Source organism: Podarcis muralis, chromosome 16, assembly GCF_964188315.1.
Source record: "Podarcis muralis chromosome 16, rPodMur119.hap1.1, whole genome shotgun sequence".
Lineage (NCBI taxonomy): Eukaryota > Metazoa > Chordata > Lepidosauria > Squamata > Lacertidae > Podarcis > Podarcis muralis.
Window position 1 is genome coordinate 24562643 of NC_135670.1, and position 23498 is coordinate 24586140.

The 23498-nt window shown below is 50.1% G+C and overlaps 2 protein-coding genes across 5 annotated transcripts in view; one reads left to right on the forward strand and one right to left on the reverse strand.

Moving 5' to 3' along the window:
* The window catches only part of INPP5J (inositol polyphosphate-5-phosphatase J), a 36979-nt gene extending 30188 nt beyond the window's left edge, over positions 1-6791 (forward strand). For 2 of the 3 annotated variants that reach the window (XM_028710104.2, XM_077920018.1), the window contains exons 11-13: positions 2435-2512; positions 3565-3669; positions 4928-6791. In XM_028710104.2, the coding sequence (XP_028565937.2) occupies positions 2435-2512; positions 3565-3669; positions 4928-5551 (807 nt within the window). In that variant the 3' untranslated portion in view covers positions 5552-6791. The remainder of the gene's footprint in view (positions 1-2434; positions 2513-3564; positions 3670-4927) is intronic. The other variant, XM_077920019.1, reaches the window with a different exon arrangement.
* Positions 6792-6924: 133 nt separating this feature from the next.
* PLA2G3 (phospholipase A2 group III) lies at positions 6925-22436 on the reverse strand. 2 transcript variants are annotated; one of them, XM_028710105.2, is made up of 7 exons: positions 21729-22429; positions 18388-18520; positions 15935-16069; positions 11531-12057; positions 10776-10905; positions 8905-9039; positions 6925-7764 (listed from the first exon to the last, which is right to left on the reverse strand). In XM_028710105.2, the coding sequence occupies exons 1-7, from the start codon at positions 22285-22287 to the stop codon at positions 7605-7607; spliced, it is 1779 nt and encodes a 592-aa protein (XP_028565938.2). In that variant the 5' UTR covers positions 22288-22429; the 3' UTR covers positions 6925-7604. The 2 variants fall into 2 exon arrangements, with proteins under 2 accessions (XP_028565938.2, XP_028565939.2); XM_028710106.2 differs by lacking the exon at positions 15935-16069 and having other exon boundaries at positions 21729-22436.
* Positions 22437-23498: the final 1062 nt, after the last annotated feature.

Genomic DNA, 23498 nt, shown 5'->3' on the forward strand with positions numbered 1-23498 from the left:
TCACAGCCCCTCCGCTGCAGCTGCAGGGCCATGTTGCATTTTCCTCGCCTCTCTGCCCTCCTCCTCCTCCGGGCAAGCGGCGTCGTTTGGGCGGCAGCGCCAGCGGCAACTCGCCTCAGATCACCTGACACGGACCCGCCGCTGCCGCCGCGGCTACTTTACCGTAAATCCCCCCAGCCCAGGCAGCAGCAAGAAGAAGCTGGCAGCGGCGGCAGGTTAGGGGTTAGGGGGCGCAAATTACTTGCCTTGCCCCGGGTTGCTGACAACCCACGCTACGCCGCTGTTCTGCACATACATTTCAGAAAGGCGGCCAGATGATATTATATTTAACCTGACAGTTCTGTCTCCTGTGTTTTATCTTTGATAACCCAATCTAATACCACCAAAATCCATTACTATTTTTGGTGTGGTTTTAGCAATTAATGAAGCTCTTTGTTTCTCATTTAGTTTCTTTCCACTGAAAGTGTCAGGAAGCCAATAAATATTTTACAATCCCTGACTGCGAAAGGCAGCCTGGATGAACCGCAATTATTACAAATGCAATGTTTTTAAGTGTTCCAAGCATAATCCTGCTACCATTCTTATAAAAGCCCTATTGGGTAGGACTGCGTTATTATTCCCGCTACTGCAGGTAGCTAAGATAAAGCAAATTACTTTGGGCCACCTGGTCTGGACAGGCTCTCCCAAGATCATTTTCCTCTCTGCTCTGTTCCGCCACCTCTCTGGGGAAAAAGCTAGGATTAAAACAATTTCAGGATGATTTCCAGAAAGTGATGATTCCCAGGGCCAGACCTCCAAGGCATCTGATCGAAATTATTCATGCTGCAAAGGTGGAGGGAGCAACAAACAGCCACATGACAACGATGATCAGCAGCGATGCCTGCTCTGTGCTGTGGGAGGTTCAGAAACAGCACAAATGAAGGCTGCCAAAATCCTTGCAGGAACCCAAAGGTTTTGGTGTGCACAAGAAAGACATTTTTTACAGCGTCAGATCTTTAGGTCACCTAGACAAGGGTCATTGCTTCTGACAAATCAGACCCCCGGTCTAACTAGCTCGGTATTGTCCCCACCAGGGAGTCAGGCAGGGGTCTTTCCCAGGCCTACCTGGAGATGCTGGAATTTGAAGCAGATACCTTCTACATGCCAAGCATGTGCTCTGCTACTGAGCTATGTCCCTTCCCAAAACCCTCTGGCTAAGCAGGTTAATTTTATTTTACTTTATTTCATTTGCATATGGACGCGGGTGGCGCTGTGGGTTAAACCACAGAGCCTAGGACTTGCCAATCAGAAGGTTGGTGGTTTGAATCCCCGCAATGGGGTGAGCTCCCGTTGTCTGGTCCCAGCTTCTGCCAACCTAGCAGTTCAAAAGCACGTCAAAGTGCAAGTAGATAAATAGGTACCTCTCCAGCGGGAAGGTAAACGGCGTTTGCGTGCGCTGCTCTGGTTCGCCAGAAGCGGCTTAGTCATGCTGGCCACATGACCCGAAAGCTGTACACCGGCTCCCTCAGCCAATAAAGCGAGATGAGCGCCGCAACCCTAGAGTCGGTCACGACCGGACCTAATGGTCAGGGGACCCTTTACCTTTACCTTTACTATGTATATGTGTATGTGTATACATATATACATATACATATACAAATGAAATAAAGTAAAATAAAATGTGTGTGTGTGTGTGTACAGTGGTACCTCGGGTTAAGAACTTAATTCGTTCCAGAGGTCCGTTCTTAACCTGAGGTACCACTTTAGCTAATGGGGCCTACTGCTGTCGTCGCGCCGCTGCTGCGCAATTTCTGTTCTCATCCTGAAGCAAAGTTCTTAACCTGAGGTACTATTTCTGGGTTAGCGGAGTCTGTAACCTGAAGCGTTTGTAACCCGTGGTACCACTGTGTGTGTGTGCTTTTCTTCTGGGGGGACGCAGGGGTATGCATACCCTGAAACATTTTGTGAATCTTTGTACTTTTGTCCATTTACTGTAATTATATTCCCCGATTTGAATTGTAAAATGGTGATTTTCTTGAGTCAAAATGAGATTACCCCTAAACATTTTTTAGAAGGAAAGCACTGTATATATTACAGGTTCCAAATTAAAGTCAATTTTTATTGATTTCAAGAGCTGACACTCCCAGACCCTTTATAGTAGTATCATAATCATAGCATAATCCTAGAATCGTAGAGTCAGAAGGGACCGCTAAGGATCATCTAGTCCAACCCCCTGCAATGCAGGAATATGCAGCTGCCCCATACGGGGATCAAACCTGCAACCTTGGCCTTATCAGCACCATACTCTAACCTGCAGAGTGATCCTGTGGTTGGAAGATACAATAATAGGTGGGCTGTCAGGGGTTTCTTTTGGTGGGGGAGAGGATGCACAACCCCGCTGGGAAAAAGCCCTGGTGATGTTTTTCTGGACCCCTCCCTCTCTCCCCTCTCCCAGGTGGGCTTCCGACACTTGAAGGACTATGTTGCCTATGTCTGGGCAAAGCAGGAAGACGCCGAAAGCAACGTTTACCAGGTATGGGAATACAAGATTTTTTTTGGGGGGGGGGGGTAACAGTAAACAATTTTGCATTATGATATCATGGGAGTATGTATTTAAAGTGCTGCATAATAGGACGTGTTGGATTATAGTGGTACCTTGGTTCTCAAACTTAATCCGTTCCGGAATTCTGTTCCAAAACCAAAGCGTTCCAAAACCAAGGCACACTTTCCCATAGAAAGTAATGCAAAATGGATGAATATGTTCCAGACTTTTAAAAACAACCTCTAAAACAGCAATTTAACATCAATTTTACTATAATTGATCCATAAAATGAAAGCAATAATCAATGCACTGTGTACTATAAAATAAATAAGACAGTGTTGTAGAGGATAAAAAATTACTTTTTTTCTTACCTGCACTGATGATAGTCATTGTTTGGATGGGGGGCTTTTATCCATTTCCGCAGTCACACAATCACTCAGTAGCTGAACTGGGTTCCACACAGTCACAAAAACAAATAAACCGAAAAAGCCTCAGAAACAAAAACGCAAAATAAATAGCAAAAACAAAAGCACCAAACTTAATCGGTTCAGGAAGTCGGTTTGACCTCCGAAATGTTCAAAAACCAAGGTGCGGCTTCTGATTGGTGCAAGCGCCCCAGAAACAATAGCCGACAGTCGCATTGGACGTTCGGCTTCTGAAAATCGTTTGAAAACCGGAACACTTACTTCTGGGTTTTTGCCGTTTGAGAACCAAGGTACCACTGTATGATATTCTTACTGATACCTATGTTATCATTTAGAGCAGGGTTTCCGAAACTTAAGTCTCCAGCTTCTTTTTGGACCACAATTCCCATCATTCTGACCACTGGTCCTGCTAGCTAGGGATGATGGGAGTTGTAGTAAAAAAAATAAATCTGGAGACCCAAGTTTTGGAAACTGTGATTTAGTTTGTATGGCACATGCAAAGTGTATATTTATTATTGCATTAGACACTACCACCACTGGCTCTCTGCTGTTTAGGTTGGCATTTTGCTGCTCTTGGCCACCCTTATAGCTGTCCCGTTTTCTCTTACAAATATTTAGTTACTGTTTCCAGAGGAGTCTCTACCCAAAGGGAAGGGCGACTATATCCTGGGTTACTACAGCAACAGCTACAGCTGTTTGGTGGGTGTGACAGAGCCCTTCCAGGTAAGCACAGAGACAGATGTGCAAGAGGGATGCTTATTTGACATTAAGCAGCAATGCGAGTTTGGGGGGAAAGTGCTCTAGCTCAGTAGGTAGAACATCTGCTTTGCATGCAGAAGGTCACAGGTTCGATCCCTGACATCTCCAGGTAGGACTGGGAGAGACCCCTGTCTGAAATCCTGGAGAGCGACTGAGTCATTGTGGACAATACCAAGCTGCAGGGGTGCCTACTTGATTAAATATTGGTGGGTTCAGGTAACCCCATATAAAGGTAAAGGACCCCTGGATGGTTACATCCAGTGAAAGGCGACTATGGGGTTGCGGTGCTCATCTCATTTTTAGGCCGAGGGACCCAGCGTTTGTCCACAGACAGCTTTCCGGGTCATGTGGCCAGCATGACTAAACCGCTTCTGGCACAATGGGACACCATGACAGAAACCAGAGTGCATGGAAATACTGTTTACCTTCCCGCCGCAGTGGTATCTCTTTATCTACTTACACTGGCGTGCTTTTGAACTGCTAGGTTGGAAGGAGATGGAACAGAGCCATGGGAGCTCACCCCGTTGCGGGGATTCAAACCGCTGACCTTCTGAACAGCAAACCCAAGAGGCTCAGTGGTTTAGACCACAGTGCCACCCTTTACCCCTTATAATCAATAACAAGCCGTGCCCCCCCCCATTTGAATAGCAATGCTCATCAACTTGAGAAGCGGGCCTGGCAGTTGAAATATTTTATTTGGGGGGTGGGGCAACTGAAGGGACCTCGGCCCCTAGGAATTGGCTCCTGTGCAGAGCTGACTGGGCCCGGGGTCTGACTTGCTTTGAGGCAGGTTTCCTATGTTCCAGGAAATTATGAACTGGAAACTTCTCGGGATAACGTGCACAGGATAAGCCCTGTGGAGTGACCTAATTCAGTATGTGTGCTTTCACTGGTGTTTAGTAAACCAAGCTTAAAAAGTTTAGATGGCGTGCTTCATTTTGCAAATTTCATAATGCATTTTTCTATGCACACTTTACACTATTAAATGCCTTTTCTCTGTACACCTAACATTGCAAAATCTGGAGAAGAGCAGCTTGTGAAGGTTGGCTGTGTTTTGATTTGCTTTTTGCTTCGCTAGGTGCAAATTAGATAGACTTGAAATTCTTCCCCTACCCCTCCTCTCAACCTGTCCAGCCCAAAATTTATCAGGTAGTGGGGAGCAGCTGGGCCCTGCCTTCCCAAGTCAGTATTGACTCTCCTCTCTCCGTCTCCCTGCACACAGATTTCACTGCCCACCTTGGAGCAAGCCACCAGCCCCACCGACAGCTCCAGCAGCACCTCGGAAGAGGAGGACGACAGCACCCTGGTCCTGCTGGGCCCCAAATCCCGCAGCCCCAGCCCTGGGAAGATGAAGGGTCACCGCAGCCGCAGCCCCAGTTTGGCCAAGTTCCATGGACTCATCCTGCGCTCGTCGAGCCGGGACCATGCGGCCAGCCGCAGCCCCTCACCCCAGGGCCGCCGGGGCAGCAGCATCCTCAAGAGCGACATCCCCAGCATCCAGTTCTCCAAGGACAGCCCCCGCCAACGCTCCAAGTCGCGAGAGCCTGCCCAGAACGCAGAGAGCCTCGCCGGGCCTCGCCTCCAGAGCCCCTGGCGCTTTGACGAGAACCCCCTGGCCCGCACAGACCCCCGCAACCTGGGGCTGCTGCCAGCCGTGCGCCTGGAAACCATCGATCAAGTCATGGGCCCCCGGCGAGAGAGTGCCGACCATGGCCTGCCTCCCCGCAGGATGAGCCCCACCAGTCCGACCGTGGCCCTGGCCAACCTCTTCAGCACCTCCCCAAAGGAGGGGTTATCCCCAGACCACCAGGGTCCAAACCACCACAGCCGTGAGGCAGGACACTGAGGGGAAGCAGCCGGCCGCCATGAGCCCACTGTCCAACCATCCCGTGTAGTGAGCTTGCAGTGTTATCTCTCTGTGTCCTTTACCTGCCAGTTTTCTGCTCCGTGTGTGTCTTTCTCTCTCCCGGTGTGTGACACGAAGACCCGGGGAAGGGGGCTGCCACTTGTGAGGCCCCGTCTCCCGACTTGAGTAAGCTTGACAATCAACTTCTTCCCTCCCTTTGTGCTTGCTGAACAACGCAAGCAAAAAGCCCTCAGCCCCCTCGGCCTTTTCAGCCATAGAAACTCCCCACTCCTTGTTTTTTTTTGGGGGGGGGACCCATCCTTTGATGAGAACTCCCTTCCCCATTGAACATCCAGTTTGGTGTCGAGATGGAGCTCCACCCGCCTCTCCTAGCGCCATCTCTGTTCTTGTCCTGAGGCACGATGGTGGTGGAGGAGGACGAAGAGGAAATCCTGCTTCTTGCAATCCGACGGGAGGACAATTGATCAGCACAGTGGAATGGGCAGCTGCAGAAAGAGGAGCGCATGCCAGAAGCATGGCTGGGTACGGGATGAAGACACACTTCTGCTATCGGTTGCTAAAGCTCTGCTTGGCTGGACTCAATGGCTGCTGCAAGACCAGGCCCAGCCTGCTTGCAGGAAGTTGCTGAGACCATAAGAGGTGAAATACGAAACGTGCAATATGATGGGGATGGGAAATCAGAGTTCTTGGAAACAGGTGTGGACCACAGGTAGGAAGGAGGAAGCTGGTGCTTCAGGTCCGGTTAGGGCCCAGCTGGTATCCCCCCCTGCAAGGCTCGGGGGGCCCCTGAGGAACTGGGGGAGAACTACAAATGGCAGAAAGTTCTTGCTGGAGGGAAGCAGGTAGATGCAACCCAGTTGAGATTGTGGAGGTACAGGGGGGAGAGTTTGGGTTCCATTGCCTTACGAGGCGGTGGGGGGGGGGAGAGAACTCTGACCCAGGAAGCCAAAAACGGAACGGGTGTGTGTGTGTGCGCGAGGGGGCAGTATGTGTGGCTAGGTTGTCGGGGCAACGTGACCAAGGTGCCTTGGAACCAGAAATGACGAAAGCTGCCTGGGGGGGTTGGGGAAAGGGGAGGGTGGGGGGGCTGGCCTCCCCCGAGACAGATCCATGACCTTCGCTGGGACGAGTTCAGAGTTGATGCAATCTGTCCTACCTCACTTTTCCCTTCCGCCTCCTTTCCAATAATAATAATAAAAATCATCTACAAACCAACTTACGGATGACCGCATTGGTGTCTCTCTCTCCCTGGCAGTGGCAAAGAACCCCGCCAACGTGGGATAGGATTTGTGTTCACACCTCTCCCCCTCAGCGTTCGGGCATCTTTCCTTGTGCTAAGCAGAACCCAGGCATACAGAAAAAAGCACTTTTATTCATTAGTACACTATTTACAGTAGCTGCAGCAAGAACCACCCCCCTCCCAATAAATTATAAGCAAGGGTGCAGAGTTTGGGGTACGTCCAGCTGCGACAACATCCTACAAAACACACAGCAAGAACTTTCTTAATAAATACACCATTAAGGGAAAAGGAGCAGGAAGAGGATTAAGGAGCAGGAGGGCTCATTTCTCCTTGGCGGGGTCCTCTCCCCTTCCACTTCCATTCCATGCCACGTAATCCAATGCCCCCCCCCCCCCCGTGAGTCCTCAAAGGGGTTGGAACCCATTTGTCTGCTGAAGATGAGCAGAGTCTGTTCTCAGGTCAAGACAAACCCACCCTCCGCAAAGAGAGCCCTTTTACGACACCCCCCACAAGGCCATTTCTTGGCCTCTTCTGCACAAAGCTGTGCTGATGGTGAGCACTGGTAAGCACTGATTTCTCAGCCTCCAGAGGGAAGCCCTTTCCCCTGCTGCGCTCAGCATGGCTGGGGGGCATCATATTCTCAGTGACATCAGCGGAAGTAGAGGCAGCCCCATGGTCAAGCCAGGGCAGTCCACTTCATGGGGGCCGAGCTCAGCTGCAACCCCCCCCACCCCATCAGTGTCCAAAGGAAAATGCCTGCGGCTCAACGGGGCCAGGTCTGGTGGGTGCCTTCACAGCAGCTGCATGCATTTATCGAACAGTCGGAGAGGCTGGCTGGGGGGCGCCCACTCCTGCCACTTCACCTTGAGGCGGGAGCCCCTGTGCGTCCGCGCCAGCCGATTGGTGAGGTGCCGTGCCGGGGCCAGGACGGCTCTGCCCACATCAATGCAGCTGCAAGAGGGCAAAGAAATAGGAACAGGTTAGCTCTCCCTGCCTCTGGGGAAACGGGGTGGGGAATTCTATTGTGTGTTTTTTTTGCCAAGGGTTTTGGATAAAAACGCTCAAGAACGGGTCCGCCACTAGGAATGGGAACGGGAAGGACCCTGGTTCGAATCTCACCTCTGCCACACAGACTCTTGCTAGGCTGTTTCAGCAAAGTCATAATTTCCTCAAAACAAAAAAAATTCCTTCCAGTAGCACCTTAAAGACCAACTAAGTTAGTTCTTGATATGAGCTTTCGTGTGCATGCACACTTCTTCAGATACTTCTTCAGATACATCTGAAGAAGTGTGCATGCACACGAAAGCTCATACCAAGAACTAACTTAGTTGGTCTTTAATGTGCTACTGGAAGGAATTTTTTTTTGTTTTGACTATGGCAGACCAACACGGCTACCTATCTATAATTTCCTCAATTACTGTATTTTTTGCTCTATAAGGCACACTTTTCCCCTCCTAAAAAGTAAGGGGAAATGTGTGTGCATCTTATGGAGCGAATGCAGGCTCCATGGCTTCAGCGAAAGCAACGCAGGCTCCTGGCTTCAGTGATAGCCGCCCAAAACCTCCGGAGTGCAGTGGGAGCTCCCGCTGCACTCCGGCGGCTTCACGTTGCTTTCGCTGAAGCCAGGACAGCCAGCGGGATCGCAGTGCTGTGATCCTGCTGGCTGTCCTGGTTTCTGGGATTCAGAATATAATTTTTCTTGTTTTCCTCTTCCAAAAACTAGGTGCGTCTTATGGTCTGGTGCGTCTTATTGAGCGAAAAATACTTGTACATCAACGACTACCTTGGTTCTCAAACGCCTTGGTACTCAAACAACTTGGAACCCAAACACTGCAAACCTGCAGCTAGTCGGAAGCCGCGTCTTGTTTTCTGAACATTTTGGAAGTCGAACGGGCTTCTGGAACGGATTCCGTTCGACTTCCAAGGTACGACTGTACAACCATAAGGGCCGGTCAGGGACACCCATCCCATTTAGCTGCTGTAGTCCCTTACGGCAGCAACATGCCTTGCGTTGACCCCGCCTCCAGCCTCCCTTCCAGAAGCCCAAGCCCACCTTTTACCCAGCCGCTGCCCAATGAACAGGCCACTCACTTGGATTGCTTGCCCTCTCCTTCCATGCAACCTGGAGGCCTCTGCAAGATGAAACATGAGGAGGAGACGTAGCCAGAGAGAACCTCCTCTTCCACCTCGTTGGGACCCTTCGTCCTCCGGAGGAACCGGGCCAGCCTGCAAGGAGAAAGAGGCTTAGAAGCCAGAGACATCCAGCCCACACCACCCCTCCAGTCAGGAAGCTGAGGGAAAGGATTTAGCCCCGTGGCAGTCTGCCTTCCTTGCATGCAGGCTGTCCCGGGTTCAAGGGCCAGCGTCTCCAGGTATGTCTGCCTAAAACCCTGGAGAGCTGCTGCTGCTGGTCAGTGTAGACCAGCCTTTCTCAACCTGTGGGTCCCCAGATGTTGTAGAACTACTACTCCCATCACCCCTAGCTAGAAAGGCCAGAGCTCAGGGATGATGGGAGTTGTGTCCAACAACATCTGGGGACCCACAGGTTGAGAACCCCTAGTGTAGACAATACTGAACTGGCTGGACCAATGGTCTGGCTTGGAATAGGGCAGCTTCCTGTTTAATCTAGCTCTTCCTTTTCAGAACCATCTACTTTATTTTCAGGGGAAGGACTTCAGCTTAGTGGCAGAGCACCTGTGTCAGGGACTGAGTAGAAGAGGAATGGTGGAGACCTCCTGCCCAGCCTGACCCTTCCAGAGAAGATGAAGACAGTTCAGAATTACAACAGGGCTTTGAGGGAGGTCCCAGCTCAGAGGAAGACAAAGGGGAAAGCTGGGAAATAATGGGAGAGGAGGAGGAGGAAGAAGAAGCACCAGAAGGGAGACAGTTGATGGACTCAGTGTCTTTAGAAAGCATTGAAGAGCCCCCTTCTCCCAGAACCTGGCGAGCATTGAAAGTAGGAGAGCAAAGGTCTCAGAAGCAAAGGGCCCTCAGCACCACCCGTAAGGGACAAGGTGACGAATGAGGAAGTGGGAGAAAAAGGGGCGGAGAGTCACTCAGGGCAGCACCATTACAGTGGTACCTCGGGTTAAGAACTTAATTCGTTCTGGAGGTCCGTTCTTAACCTGAAACTGTTCTTAACCTGAGGTACCACTTTAGCTAATGGGGCCTCCTGCTGCCGCTGCGCCGCCACCACGCAATTTCTGTTCTCATCCTGAAGCAAAGTTCTTAACCCAAAGTACTATTTCTGGGTTAGCGGAGTCTGCAACCTGAAGCGTCTGTAACCTGAGGTACCACTGTATTCCAAGAGGCTGCATTCCCAAGCCTCTCTCTGTTAATACTGAATAAAAAATCAGATAGTAAGGACTTTTCCTTGTCTTACCCAGGGCTGGAATTAGGTTTGACGAGGCCCTAAGCTACTGAAGGTAATGGGGTCCTTTATATGTCCAGCTGTCCTTTGTCAACAACAAATTGTCTCTATTTTTTGTGTTGAATATATGCTATATGGTAATTTATGGACCTAATACGTATCTAAAGCCATTTGCACATAAAATTTTATCAAAGTAACTGTTGAACTGAAATACAATTAAGAAGTATATTAATAGTGAAATAATTATTACATATAGAAATGAGCAAACCTGTGACATTTTTAGGGAGCAGGCTAGCAGGCGGGACCCATTATTTACATCACAGGAGCCTACACAGCACAGAACACTGTTGCTGCATGTAGGTTTTATTTGATTTGTTTTTTATCTTCTATTTTGGAAATGTACATCCAGGGTTTTTTTCCTTTAATTTTTTGGGGCCCCCCAAGAGAGTGGGGCCCTAAGCTATAGCTTATTTAGCTTATATATAAATCCGGCACTGGTCTTATTTGTTCCTGGCAACCTGTCATGGGGTTTGGTTCCTCTGCCACCTGATACAGTCTCCCTCGCTGGGGGGAGGAAAACACCTGCACTTACCTGCGGGTGCAGTTGCAGTGGAAGAGGGTGCGGGAGTCCACATTGTGGAGCTGGTATTTGACCTCGTTGGGCCCGATCCTGTACGGGCACTGGTCCAGGCGTCGGTAGCAGCTGCAGCTCCGCGACCGGGCTGGTGAGGAAAGCGGGAAGCAGTTAAAACCAGGAGCCCACAATCCCACAGGTAGTAGCCAAGCCCCTGCAGACCCTCCAAGTGTCCCTTATTTTCCAGGGACAGTCCCAGATTTACAGAAGCCGTCCCGGTTTCTGATTTGATGCCGGAATGTCTCGCATTTCCTTAGGATGTCCCTATTTTCATCGAGAAATACTGGAGGGTATGGAGTTATGCAAGCCAAGGAGACAAGTATCTAGACATCCTTTAGAAGACATCTGAATCTCTTGCAGCATTGAGGTTAAATTCAGCAGTGTAAATAAGTTTTGACAGATGTAATAACGGAATACAGAATGGTTTGGTTTATATAAAATATGCAAGGATTTGTGTTATGCAAAATGAACCATGGAAACAGAAGAAAGGAAGCCATTGATATTTTAAGGTTATTTAAATGGATGCTCCAAAATGTAAGAGAGAAAATTTAATTAAAATTAGGGGGGCGGGGAATAGAAGACCATTCATATTCTAACACAGTCGGGTGGGGGGGGGGACTCTCTCACGATCTGCTCTCTTGCTCCCCACCCCATTCCCAAATACTTCTACATTAGGGAACCTCCTAAAAACCACCCCCCAGTCATTTACTTACCTAGTTTACCCGGTTTACGAGTGCGGTTGTGTTTGCTGGCGTTAGACGACGACACTGCTTCCTGCCCTGCCTCGTTGGGTAGCCTTGTGGAGATCGCACCAGTTTGCTGCACATCTGAATGTGCCGTCGTGTGAACGCCTCCTGACCTGAACAAGTCTGGTTTTGACGTAGTCCTGAGGGTGGGTGGCAAAGGCACTCTCTCCTTGTTCACGGAGACCGCTCCCGGACTGGTGCGTACTGGGAAGTGTGCGGTCCTATCTGGCTTGGAGGTCAGGATTGGCCGAGTCACAGAACCCGAAGCGCCTGGGTGTTCTGGGTGCGGCCGCAGGCTTTCTGAGGCATCCTGTTCTGGATATTTCCGGTGTTTCCGGTTCTTCTTCCCGCCGTGCTTCCTGCCCTTGCCCCAATGCCTTCTGGGTGGGGCTGGAGACGTGGCAGGGCTGGAGCTCTCGCCGTATGGCAAGGCAGCATGGTACTGGCTCTGCTCCACCAAGCGAGCCAATGGCTTCAGGCCATACTCCTTGCACCTGGAAAGGCATGGTGGAGGAGGAGGAGTTAAGACAAGGAGTGATGTCTTGACATTTAATCCCACTTCTGACACCAATGATGCGTGTGAATCCAAGCCAGCAACAGGCCTTTTAAATAATATACTGCTTCAGGCATTTTTGAAAATATATCCATTATTGAAAGCTAAAAAGAAGATAGTCCCTACCAGAGAAGAATGGCAGATCAGGTTGATGGATCATGCCGAAATGGCTAAAATGACCGGAAGAATCAGAAATCAGGAAGACCAAATTGTATTATGAAGGATGGCAGATGAAGTTGATGGACTATATGGAACTGGCGGAAATGACTGGCAGAATCCGAGACCAGGGAGAGGAGTCGGTGGAAGAAGACTGGAAAAAGTTTAAAGACTATTTACAGAAATATTCTAAAATTAATGAATGCTAGAAGAACGTTGGAATGAAGTGATATGGCTTTAGTAGAAAGGTTATAAGGAATTAAGTACAAATAGATTAATAGAGTATTAAAGGAAAAATAAGGTTAAAACGTGTTAAGATAATTATAGGACAGAAAACAGGGGAAGATGGAAAGGAATTGCTGAAATAATTAATAGAAGTGGAATACAAAAAGGGAGGTGTGAGGAGATCGTGCAAATATGTGAAAGAAAGGATATTGAAATTTCTTTTTCTTCCCCCCCTCCTTTTTGATGTGTTTTTAAATTGTTTTTGTTTTGTCTTGTTAGTTTAATGTTTTTAGTGTTATGTAGTGTCTTTGTATTGTAATGTATTGTTTTTTCTTTGGTTTTTTTTTATGTGTTTAAATTGTAAAAGTAATAAATATTATTTAAAAAAATATATGAAGGAATGGGGAAAGTTTTTAGCTTAACTTAAAGACCATTGTAAAGAGTTAAAATTGTTAGGTTAGTAGGACTGAAAATATCACTTGTAGTTTAATGGTGAATTTTGGACCATTTTTTGGAGGGAAAAGATTTGGATTTTCATAAAAGATGCAGGAGGAAATGATGAACGGTAGCACCCACAAAGGGGAGGAGGGAAGTCCAAGAGATTCCTTGGAATCTTTTTTTTTAATGTTGGATATGTGACTGTGAAATTTTAATCTGAAAAACCAGATACAGCGGCACCTTGGTTCTCAAACGCCTTGGTTCTCAAACGCCGAAAACCCAGAAGAAAGTGTTCCTGTTCTCGAACGCATGATGTGGCTGTCGGCTATTGTTTCCAGGGCGCCTGCACCAATCAGAAGCTGCACCTTGGTTTTCAAACATTTTGGAAGTCAAACGGACTTCCAGAACGGATTAAGTTTGGTGCTTTTGTTTTTGCTATTTGGTGTTTTTGTTTTTGAGGCTTTTTTGGTTAATTGGTTTTTGTGACTGTGTGGAACCTAGTTCAGCTACTGATTGATTGTGTGACTGCGTGGATAAAAGCTCCCCATCCAAATGATGACTATCATCAGTGCAGGTAAGAAAAAAATAAAATATTATAGTACAGTACAGTGGTGCCTCGCAAGACGAAATTAATTCGTTCCGCAAGTTTTTTCTTCTTGCGAGTTTTTCGTCTTGCGATGCACGGTTTCCCATAGGAATGCATTGAAAATCAATTAATGCGTTCCAAGGGAAACCGCCTTCAGACCAGGTCCGGGGACAGTCTCTCCCCCGACCTCTTCTGAAGGCTGGGGGGGGGGGGGACAAGGGCTTCTGAAGGCTGGGGGGGGCTGGGGGGGAACAAGGGCTTCGCTGCCGACCCCCAGCATTTTAAAATCTCACCGGGACACGGGGAGATTTTAAAATGCTGGGGGTCGGCAGCGAACGCTTCGCTGATCCCGGGATGGCAGGCAGATCTGCACCGCCATCCAGAGCGGGGCGGGACTTAGCGCCCCGCTCGGGATGGCGGCACAGATCTGCCTGCAGTCCCGGGACGGCAGACAGCTCTGCGCCGCCATCCCGAGCGGGGCGGGACTTAGCACCCCGCTCGGGATGGCGGCGCAGATCTGCCTGCAGTCCCGGGACGGCAGACAGCTCTGCGCTGGCATCCAGAGCGGGGCAGGGACTTAGCGCCCCGCTCGGGATGGCGGCACAGATCTGCCTGCAGTCCCGGGACGGCAGACAGCTCTGCGCCGCCATCCCGAGCGGGGCGGGACTTAGCACCCCGCTCGGGATGGTGGCGCAGATCTGCCTGCAGTCCCGGGACGGCAGACAGCTCTGCGCTGGCATCCAGAGCGGGGCGGGACTTAGCACCCCGCTCGGGATGGTGGCGCAGATCTGCCTGCAATCCCGCGACTGCAGGCAGCTTTGCGCGGCCATTTGGAGCGGGGCGGGCTTCGCCCCCGGCTCCCGATGGCCGCGCAGAGCTGCGCTGATCCCGGGACGGCAGACAGCTCTGCGCCGCCATCCCGAGCGGGGCGGGACTTAGCGCCCCGCTCGGGATGGTGGCGCAGATCTGCCTGCAGTCCCGCGACTGCAGGCAGCTTTGCGCGGCCATTTGGAGCGGGGCGGGCTTCGCCCCCGGCTCCCGATGGCCGCGCAGAGCTGCGCTGATCCCGGGACGGCAGACAGCTCTGCGCCGCCATCCCGAGCGGGGCGGGACTTAGCGCCCCGCTCGGGATGGTGGCGCAGATCTGCCTGCAGTCCCGCGACTGCAGGCAGCTTTGCGCGGCCATCTGGAGCGGGGCGGGACTTCTCTGCTGTCCCGGGGAGATTTTAAAATGCTGGGGGTCGGCAGCGAACGCTTCGCTCCCGCCCGCCAGCATTTTAAGATCGCCCGGGGCAGCGGAGAAGTCTCCGCTGTCCCGGGAAGGCAGGCGGGGGGGAGCAAAGACTTTTGCCCCCCGCCGGCCTTCAGAAGAGGTCCTGGTCCTGGACCTCTTCTGAAGGCCGGCTGTGGGCGAAAGTCTTTGCTCCCGACCGCCAGCAATTTAAAACAGGTCCCCGGAGATTTCCCTATGGGCTTTCGTCTTGCGAAGCAAGCCCATAGGGAAATTCGTCTTGCGAAGCGCCTCCGAAACAGAAAACCCTTTCGTCTTGCGGGTTTTCCGTCTTGCGAGGCATTCGTCTTGCGGGGTACCACTGTACATTGATTATTGCTTTCATTTTATGTATCAGTGGTCTCGTTAGACAGTAAAATCCATGCTAAATTGCTGTTTTAGGGGTTGTTTTAAAAAGTCTGGAACGGATTAATTCATTTTGCATTACTTTCTATGGGAAAGCGCGCCTTGGTTTTGGAACGCTTTGGTTTTGGAATGGACTTCCAGAACAGATTGAGTTTGAGAACCAAGGTACCACTGTAAATAGATAGATGACAGATGGTAGATAGATGATAGATAGATGATGATGATAGATAGATAGATAGATAGATAGATAGATAGATATAGATAGATAAAAAGTAAAAAGGATATAAAGATATATACTGTATTTTTCGCCCTATAGGACACACTTTTTCCCCTCCAAAAATGAAGGGGAAATCTGGGTGCGTCCTATGGGGCGAATGCAGGCTTTCGCTGAAGCTTGGAGAGCGAGAGGGGTCGGTGCGCACCGACCCCTCTCGCTCTCCAGGCTTCAGGAAGACATCCGCAGCCTAGGCAGCTCTGCGGGAGTTCCCGCAGGGCTGTCTAGGCTGCGGATAGTAGCCTGCTTCCTGGAGCGCCGGGCGCGCTGAACGCAGAGCACCCGGTGCTTCGGGAACACATCCGCAGCCTAGGCAGCCCTAGTTTGCTTTTTTCCCTTTATTTCCCCCCCAAAAAACGAGGTGCGTCCTATGGGACGGAGCGTCCTATGGGACGAAAAATACAGTAATTGTTCAGTGCACAGGGTAAAATAAGATGAGCGCCACCTAGAGGGAAATCAAGCCCCCTATAGTCAGGGAAGACCAGAGAGAGCCAAACACTCACCCACCCCACCAATGCCATTCCAGGCATTGCTCAGAGTTCTCCAGGACAAAGCAGGGAATCTCCAGTAGGTTGAAGAAGCTGATGCCCACGAGGTTGGAGATGGTGTCGTTTTGATCCAACAGGCACTGCTTGAACCTGTCAATGGAAGCGGAACGACCATCAGTGCTGGTTTACACAGAGCAACTGGCATGGGAGAGAGACAGGGATGTGGTTCCCTCCTTAGCCCTCCCCAAGTCCCTTCTTGGCAGGCTAGCCTGTCACACAGGACAACTTCAAAGCTTCCACTTTGTTATTATTACTGATATTTTATTGGTCACATTCCACATATGGCTTTTTTAAAAAAAATATTTACAGAATATGTGTTTAAAAATAATATGAAGCGGGCCACCCTTGGAGGCTTATGCCCATTGGGCAGAAGGCAGGGAGTCCAGCAGTAGGGGGCGCCAGAGCCAAAGAGAGGCAGAGCCAATTCATACTAGTTTTGCCCCGTCCTTCTCCATACAGAGTCTGGGCAGCGCTGAAGAGATGCAGGAGGAAGCTGATAGGCAAAGCCGCCCTCTGGACTGGTTTGAAGTCAGAAGGGGGCTTGCCGAGGGCACAGTTCAATGGGGCAGCACCCCCTTCAGCCTAATGGACCAGCTATTCACCCAGCTGGGAAAGTCTGCTGGAGCAGAATATGTATCGAACCATTTACAATCATTCTGTGCGCTTCCTCCTCATTCAGAGGCAGTAAGGCTTCTGAATGCTAGAAACCGCAGGAGGGGAGGGAGCTCATGTGCAGAAGTCTTGCTTGAGGGTTTCCCAACATGCATCTGGCTGGCAGCTGCAAGAAAGGAATGATGAATATACCATATTTTTTGTGTATACAACACCCCCATGTATAAGACGCCCCCTATTTTTGGGGAACTCAAAATCAAGAAAATGCACTATCCGTGTATAAGACTATATTTTTTCCTAAATTTTTGAAGTTCAAAATAAGAGGTCGTCTTATACACAGAAAAGTACGGGGTGTGTGTGTGTGTATATATATTCTATTTTACAATTTAAAAAACTCATTTAAACATCCTTAAAATATCGGCGACTTCCCTTCTTCTCTTTCCATAGTTCATTTTGCATAACATAAACCCCTGTATACTTTACAAAAACTATACCATTCAGTATTCCATTATTGCATCCATCAAAACGTATTCACACTGTTGAATTTATCTTAATGCTGCCAGCGTTCTCAGGTGTACACAGTTTCCTCCCATATATTCAATAAACGTTTTCCAATCTTCTCTAAACATATGTTCTTCTTGTTCTCTAATTCTATATATTACGTCTGCAAGCTGCGCATATTCTGTCAGCTTAAGTTGCCATTTTTCATTAGTTGGGACCTCACTCCTTTTCCATTTTTGGGCTAACAAAACACAATCTGCAGTAGTGGCATACATAACCTTTTTTGACACCTGGGAATTTCAGTCTGAATTATCCCCAGCAAAAAGGACTCTGGGTTTTTTTGTTTGGAAATGTACTTTTAAAGGTTTTTTCCAATTCATTATGGATTATTTCCCATTACTCTTTTCCTTTTACAGGTCCACCACATATGAAGGAACGTACCCTTGACCTCTTTGCATCTCCAGCAATTACCTGATTCAGTCTTATACATCTTAGCAAGCCTACTCAGAGTTACCGTATTTTTCGCTCCATAAGACACACTTTTTCCCTCCTAAAAAATAAGGGGAAATGTGTGTGCGTCTTATGGAGCAAATGCAGGGGGGGGGGGAGGCAGGCAGGAAAAGCCCCCAAGAGCCACACACAAGCTCCGCACAGCTCTTGCGGGCTTTTCCCCAGGAGGGAGAAGGGACTGACGTGACCAGTCTGATCGGCAAGTCCTAGGCTCTGTGGTTCAACCCACAGTGCCACCCGTGTCCCATGCAGAATGTAGGCACCCTATATATACAAATGAGCAAACCAGTGATATTTTAGGGAGCAGGCTAGCAGGCGGTGCCCATTACTTACATCATAGGAGCCTACGCAACACAAAACACTCTTGCTGTATGTGGGTTTTATTTTATTTGTTGTTTATCTTATATTTTGGAAATGTACAGTGGTACCTCGGGTTAAGTACTTAATTTGTTCCGGAGGTCCGTATGTAACCTGAAACTGTTCTTAACCTGAAGCACCACTTTAGCTAATGGGGCCTCCTGATGCTGCCGCACCGCTGGAGCACAATTTCTGTTCTCATCCTGAAGCAAAGTTCTTAACCTGAAGCACTATTTCTGGGTTAGTGGAGTCTGTAACCTGAAGCGTGTGTAACCCGGGGTACCACTGTACATCCAGGTTTTTTTTCCTTTAAATTTTTTTGGGGGGCCCCAAGAGAGTGGGGCCTTAAGCTATAGCTTGTTCAGCTTATACGTAAATCCGGCACTGAGCAAGAGCCATGCTCTAGACCAGCGCCACCCAATACTCACCGCTCATCACACTCGCAGTGAGATATTGTGTGCAGGCGGAAGTTGCGCATCCCAAATTTGTACCCCAGCGCAGAGATCTGAGCTTCACACATGTCGTGCTCCCGACAACACACGTCTGGGCCTTGGAAGACGCCTGCAAGAGAAAATGCTGAGATCAGGCTAAGGAAGGGTGCGAGAGCTCCAGAGCTTGTGGCCGAGTAAAGGCTGGGTGTAGTGACCACAGGAGCAAGGAGACAGCCAGGGGAAGAAGACACTCGCAACATTGATTCCTGATTGTGCCACCCCTAGCCGTATGATAGCAGGGCTGCAGCTCATGGGAGTTGTAGTCCACCCAAAGGCACCTGATTATCAAAGGCTGCTCTAGTGATCGGGGGGGGTGTATCCACAGCACAAATGCGGAGATCTTGTCTACTCAGAGTGGGTGCCACAGTGCTTGAAGCAACAGTGACTCCTACAGCAGCTTCATGGCTAGGGCTGGGCAAAATATCCAAAACCAGTTTGAAGTCCATACTGTGATAGCGGGTTCATATTTCTTGACCTGGCAATATATTACAAATCATGATTATGTGTGTGTGCCATACAAAAATCACAATGTGCGGAAAAACCGCAAAGCCAGCCAATCACGATGTGGTGATACATCACGATGTTGTAAACCATAATATTGCCCATGACGGTAGAGTAGAAGAGGAAAATAAGGGGTTAAACTGGACAGGAAACAACCCCTGTTTGTAGACACTGAATGAGCAAAGAGTGCATTGTACTTGTGTGCATCAAGGATTTTGACACCTTAATTGGCAACTATTGGAAACTGACAAAGCTACCACGGAAGCCCTCTACACTACCCTGGAGGGTTTTCTGCCAGCTGATTGAACCTTCTTTCCCATCTGGTTCTGTCTGTGCTGCCCACTTGCAAAATGACATCATACCGGTTTGCTTAATAAGATGCTGCAATACTATACAGAGAACCATGTTCCTAAACTGATCATCCCCGCTCCCAAATGCTGGAGGCAATCTTTAATCTCACTGGAGCACCAAGAATCTCAAATACAAACACGTTTCTAGTCTTCATGGCTGCAAAAATCATTCTAGAGATGGAAGGGTGAAAAGGACAGCACACAAATTCCTTGGACGCTAAGCCCGGAATCACAGTATTGCAGCTCACAAATACTGCATTTGGGGTGCATTATTGCTGCATTTAGGGACACGGGTGGCGCTGTGGGTTAAACCACAGAGCCTAGGACTTGCCAATCAGAAGGTGGGCGGTTCGAATCCCCACAACGGGGTGAGCTCCCGTTGCTCGGTCCCTGCTCCTGCCAACCTAGCAGTTCAAAAGAGCGTCAAAGTGCAAGTAGATAAATAGGTACCGCTCCGGCGGGAAGGTAAACGGCGTTTCCGTGCGCTGCTCTGGTTCGCCAGAAGGGGCTTAGTCATGCTGGTCACAGGACCCGGAAGCTGTGTGCCGGCTCCCTCGGCCAATAAAGCGAGATGAGCGCCACAACCCCAGAGTCGGTCACGACTGGACCTAATGGTCAGGGGTCCCTTTACCTTTAACTTTATTGCTGCATTTGGGGCTGAACGGACTACAGTGCCATCTAACAGGATTTTTGAATTTGGTGGGAGGGAGCATTCTTCATTTGATGAACCCAAGGACATTTGAACTGTCCTCCCACCTTGTAGCCCACCACCACCAAGACTTGCAATGCCCCCCCCCAGCAAATCATGGCTCTGGAGTAGTAGCAATTAAAAAAAACGGAGAAACTGCGATACCACCACTGCCCCCTTGTGGTCTCGGGTGTGCGCACTGCAGCACATGAGAAGCAACAGTTCTGCTCTTTCGACAGTGGAAAGAGGTTTTGCCAAAGGATCCTTATGAAATGTACTTGATTTACTGTATACCCAGCCCTTCTTCCCAAACAAGTCCCAGACGGCAAACATCAAAAGTGATGAAGCAATAAAGGCATTGTCAACTAAACCGGGCGTTAGGCAACATAGCTGTTATCTGTTCCAAACTAACAAACTTTTGGTACCCAAAAATCTGACAGCCATGATGGTGCAATGAAATCAACGTCCTGGATGAACTCAGATGTGCATCAGAGGAGGGGGCTCAAGAGAAGATCTGTGGTGGCTCGGTGGCAGAGTCCCTGCTTTGCATGCTGAAGGTCACAGGTTCAATCCCCAGTGTCTCCAGATAGGAGTGGGAGAAAACAGACCTGGAAGAGCTACTGCTAGTATAGTCTAGTCTAGTATAATCTGACTCCAGATAAGGCAGTTTCCTAGATTCCATTTTTGGCTTCTCCCCACACTGGATGAATAGCAGGTGAATTAGGGCAAATGGGGCACTGCCCCATCAGTCTAGCCCCTCTCACCCCCCCACCTGCCTGCCTTTGGACTTGCAGTTGTTCCAGGGGGTGGCCCTGCCTGCCACCTTCCTCCTCTCAATATTGCCCTCGTAGAGCTCGGCAAGGAGGAGGGCAGGAAGAAAGCTAGAATTAAGTTGGCCCTGCAGGTCATTAACTTTGGCTCCCCCTACTAGTGGCCTCCTGCGCCATCACAAACAGGGTGGAGGCCAATAGTAGGGGGAGCCAGAGTTAATGACCTGCAGGGACCTGCCCTAAAACTAATTTTGCAGCCCATCCTTTCCGAAGCCATCTAAACTCATGCGACACCAGCCACATCTAGTGGCAGTGATTTCCGCAAGTCAGTCATGCGTTGTATGAAAGTTGCCCAGTGCCTGAATATGCCCCCAATCCCACGTAAGCGGCACCAGAATAGTTTCATATTACAGAAGAATAGTTTCATATTACAGAAGAATAGACTTTTAAAAGAAGAAGAGGAAGAAGATATGAGCACTATAACTGATCAGCCTCCAGAATCAGCCTTCCAGCTTCAAAACTACAGTTGTTTTGTCTGGAGACAGCGCCTGTTCCTTCTTCCAAAGAAATCTCCCGGTTGGCGGCACTGACTCAGCAGGATACGTGCAACGCTCTGCACATGCTCAGAAACTCTTTCTTAGTTCTCCACGTTCCAGGACCGTTTTGAAATCAGCTGCTCTTGCGGTCAAAGGAGCCAACTCCTAAGGCTTGTAGGAGCTTTGACCCCCACAATAAAATATTTAAGGGGGCTGGACCCCGATAAAGTTGATGGGCATTCCCATTCAAATTGTGCGTGTGCGCACTGCGTCGTGTGATCTATTATGGAGGGTGGGGCTTACCCCACAATATTTTTTTTCAAGTTGGCACCCTCTGTACCCATCCGACGCCAGCCAAAACTGAATCCATCCCATTTCCATCACACGAACACCGCTGCCGCCGCCGCCCCGTCCCACTTCCAACTATCCTTACCCAGTTCGGTGAAGTTCCCTGCCGAGTCGCCAGCTCCGCACCAAAGCGTCCCGGGCATCGTCCAACCCCTCCGGACCCGCTTGTGCCCCCGATCTTCCAAGACCCCCCGACGGCCAGCTCCGGCCTCTCCCGGAGGCGCCCTGCAGGAGTCTTTCTGCGCGTCCAAGGCGGCGAGCCGTCGCTGCAGCTCCGGCCCCCAGTAGGAGCGTATCAAAGGGCTGCCGTGGGGGGTCCCTGGCACGCCGCTCCTTCGACGGCTCCCGGGCCCCGTCGGTGGAGGAGGCGCGCACAGCTCCGCGTAGCGGCTGATAAGGGACGGCTCCGTCCTCCAAGCGCAGCCCTGAAGGCGCCCCCGGGAGTCCCACGCGCTTTGGACCAGCGCGGGCGGGAGCCCGTCGGGGCGCCGCCACAAGAAGCTCAGGAACCGGGAGCGGCCGTCGCCGTCGGGGGCGACCGTGTGGCAGAAGGTGTTGGCTTTGTTCCAGGAGCCCAGGGCGCCCGGAGGCAGCGTGAGGGCGAGGGCCAGCAGGGAGGCCAAGAGGGGCCGCAGGGACGTCATGGGAGCCTACAAACACCTTCCTTCCCCGACGCTAGCTGGCTAGTTAGTTCGTATTGCCGGCGCACGCTCTCCTCGACTCCTTCGGAAGCCAGCCGATGAATGAATGAAGTACTCCCTCCCACCGCCGCGGGTTTTCACAAGAAGAGAACTCGGCCGCTCATTGGACGGATCTGGGCAACCCCCCCTCCTCGCGCAGCCGCGCCCCTCCGCTGTGACTCATTCAAACACGCGGATTAGGTTCGAATAGAGCGCTCTGACGCAGGGGGAGGGATGGGCGTGGGAAAGCCACCTGCGGAGGGCACGCCCACTTAGAGTAGGCGCCCCCCCCCCTCAGAAGACAGCCCGCTGGATCAGTTGTTGTTTAGTCGTTTACTCGTGTCCGACTCTTCGTGACCCAATGGACCAGTCCAGCATTTCGCATGATGAATTCTGCATATAAGTTAAACAAGCAGGGAGACAATATACAGCCTTGTCGTACTTCTTTCCCAATTTTGAACCAATCAGTTGTTCCATATCCAGTTCTAACTGTAGCTTCTTGTCCCACATAGAGATTTCTCAGGAGACAGGTGAGGTGATCAGGCACTCCCATTTCTTTAAGAACTTGCCATAGTTTGCTGTGGTCGACACAGTCAAAGGCTTTTGCATAGTCAATGAAGCAGAAGTAGATGTCTTTCTGGAACTCTCTAGCTTTCTCCATAATCCAGCGCAGGTTTGCAATTTGGTCCCTGGTTCCTCTGCCTCTTCTAAATCCAGCTTGCACTTGTGTGGCCCAAATAGCAGGGGGTAAAACTAGGTTTTATTTCACCCGGATCAAAGACTCACTTTGGCACATCTCCACACTCATTTGTGCACACACGCACACAGAGAGAGAGAGGGGGGGGGAGGGGGAGAGGGAAAGGGAAAGGGAGAGGGAGAGACTGGGAGCCTCAATGGTGTCCCTTGAGATAAGACCATTGCCGGATCAGACCCTCTGGACCGCTCTAGCCCACAGTCAGATACTGTGGTGATGCTTCCAGGTAGGCCTTGGGGACCACAATCCTCTGTCTCCTGCATCTTGTACTCAGAGGTAGACTGCTCTTTAGCAGAGAGGCTCCATTCCACCAACTTTTATTGGATACTGGAACTGTCTTGCTGGGTCACACTGGTTGTAAGTAAGGAGGCAGCAGCGGCAACTGAGGTTGGTGGTAGTGTCCCACTTTTTCCAGGTAAAT

Excerpts from the sequence above, each read along its gene's own strand:
- PLA2G3 (XM_028710105.2), bottom strand. The coding sequence starts at position 22,287 with ATGACGTCCCTGCGGCCCCTCTTGGCCTCCCTGCTGGCCCTCGCCCTC. Across the intron at positions 12,058-15,934 it reads GAATGGCATTGGTGGGGTGG|GTGCAAGGAGTATGGCCTGA; the intron begins GTGAGTGTTTGG and ends ATGCCTTTCCAG. Across the intron at positions 10,906-11,530 it reads TCGTAAACCGGGTAAACTAG|CCCGGTCGCGGAGCTGCAGC; the intron begins GTAAGTAAATGA and ends TTTCCTCACCAG.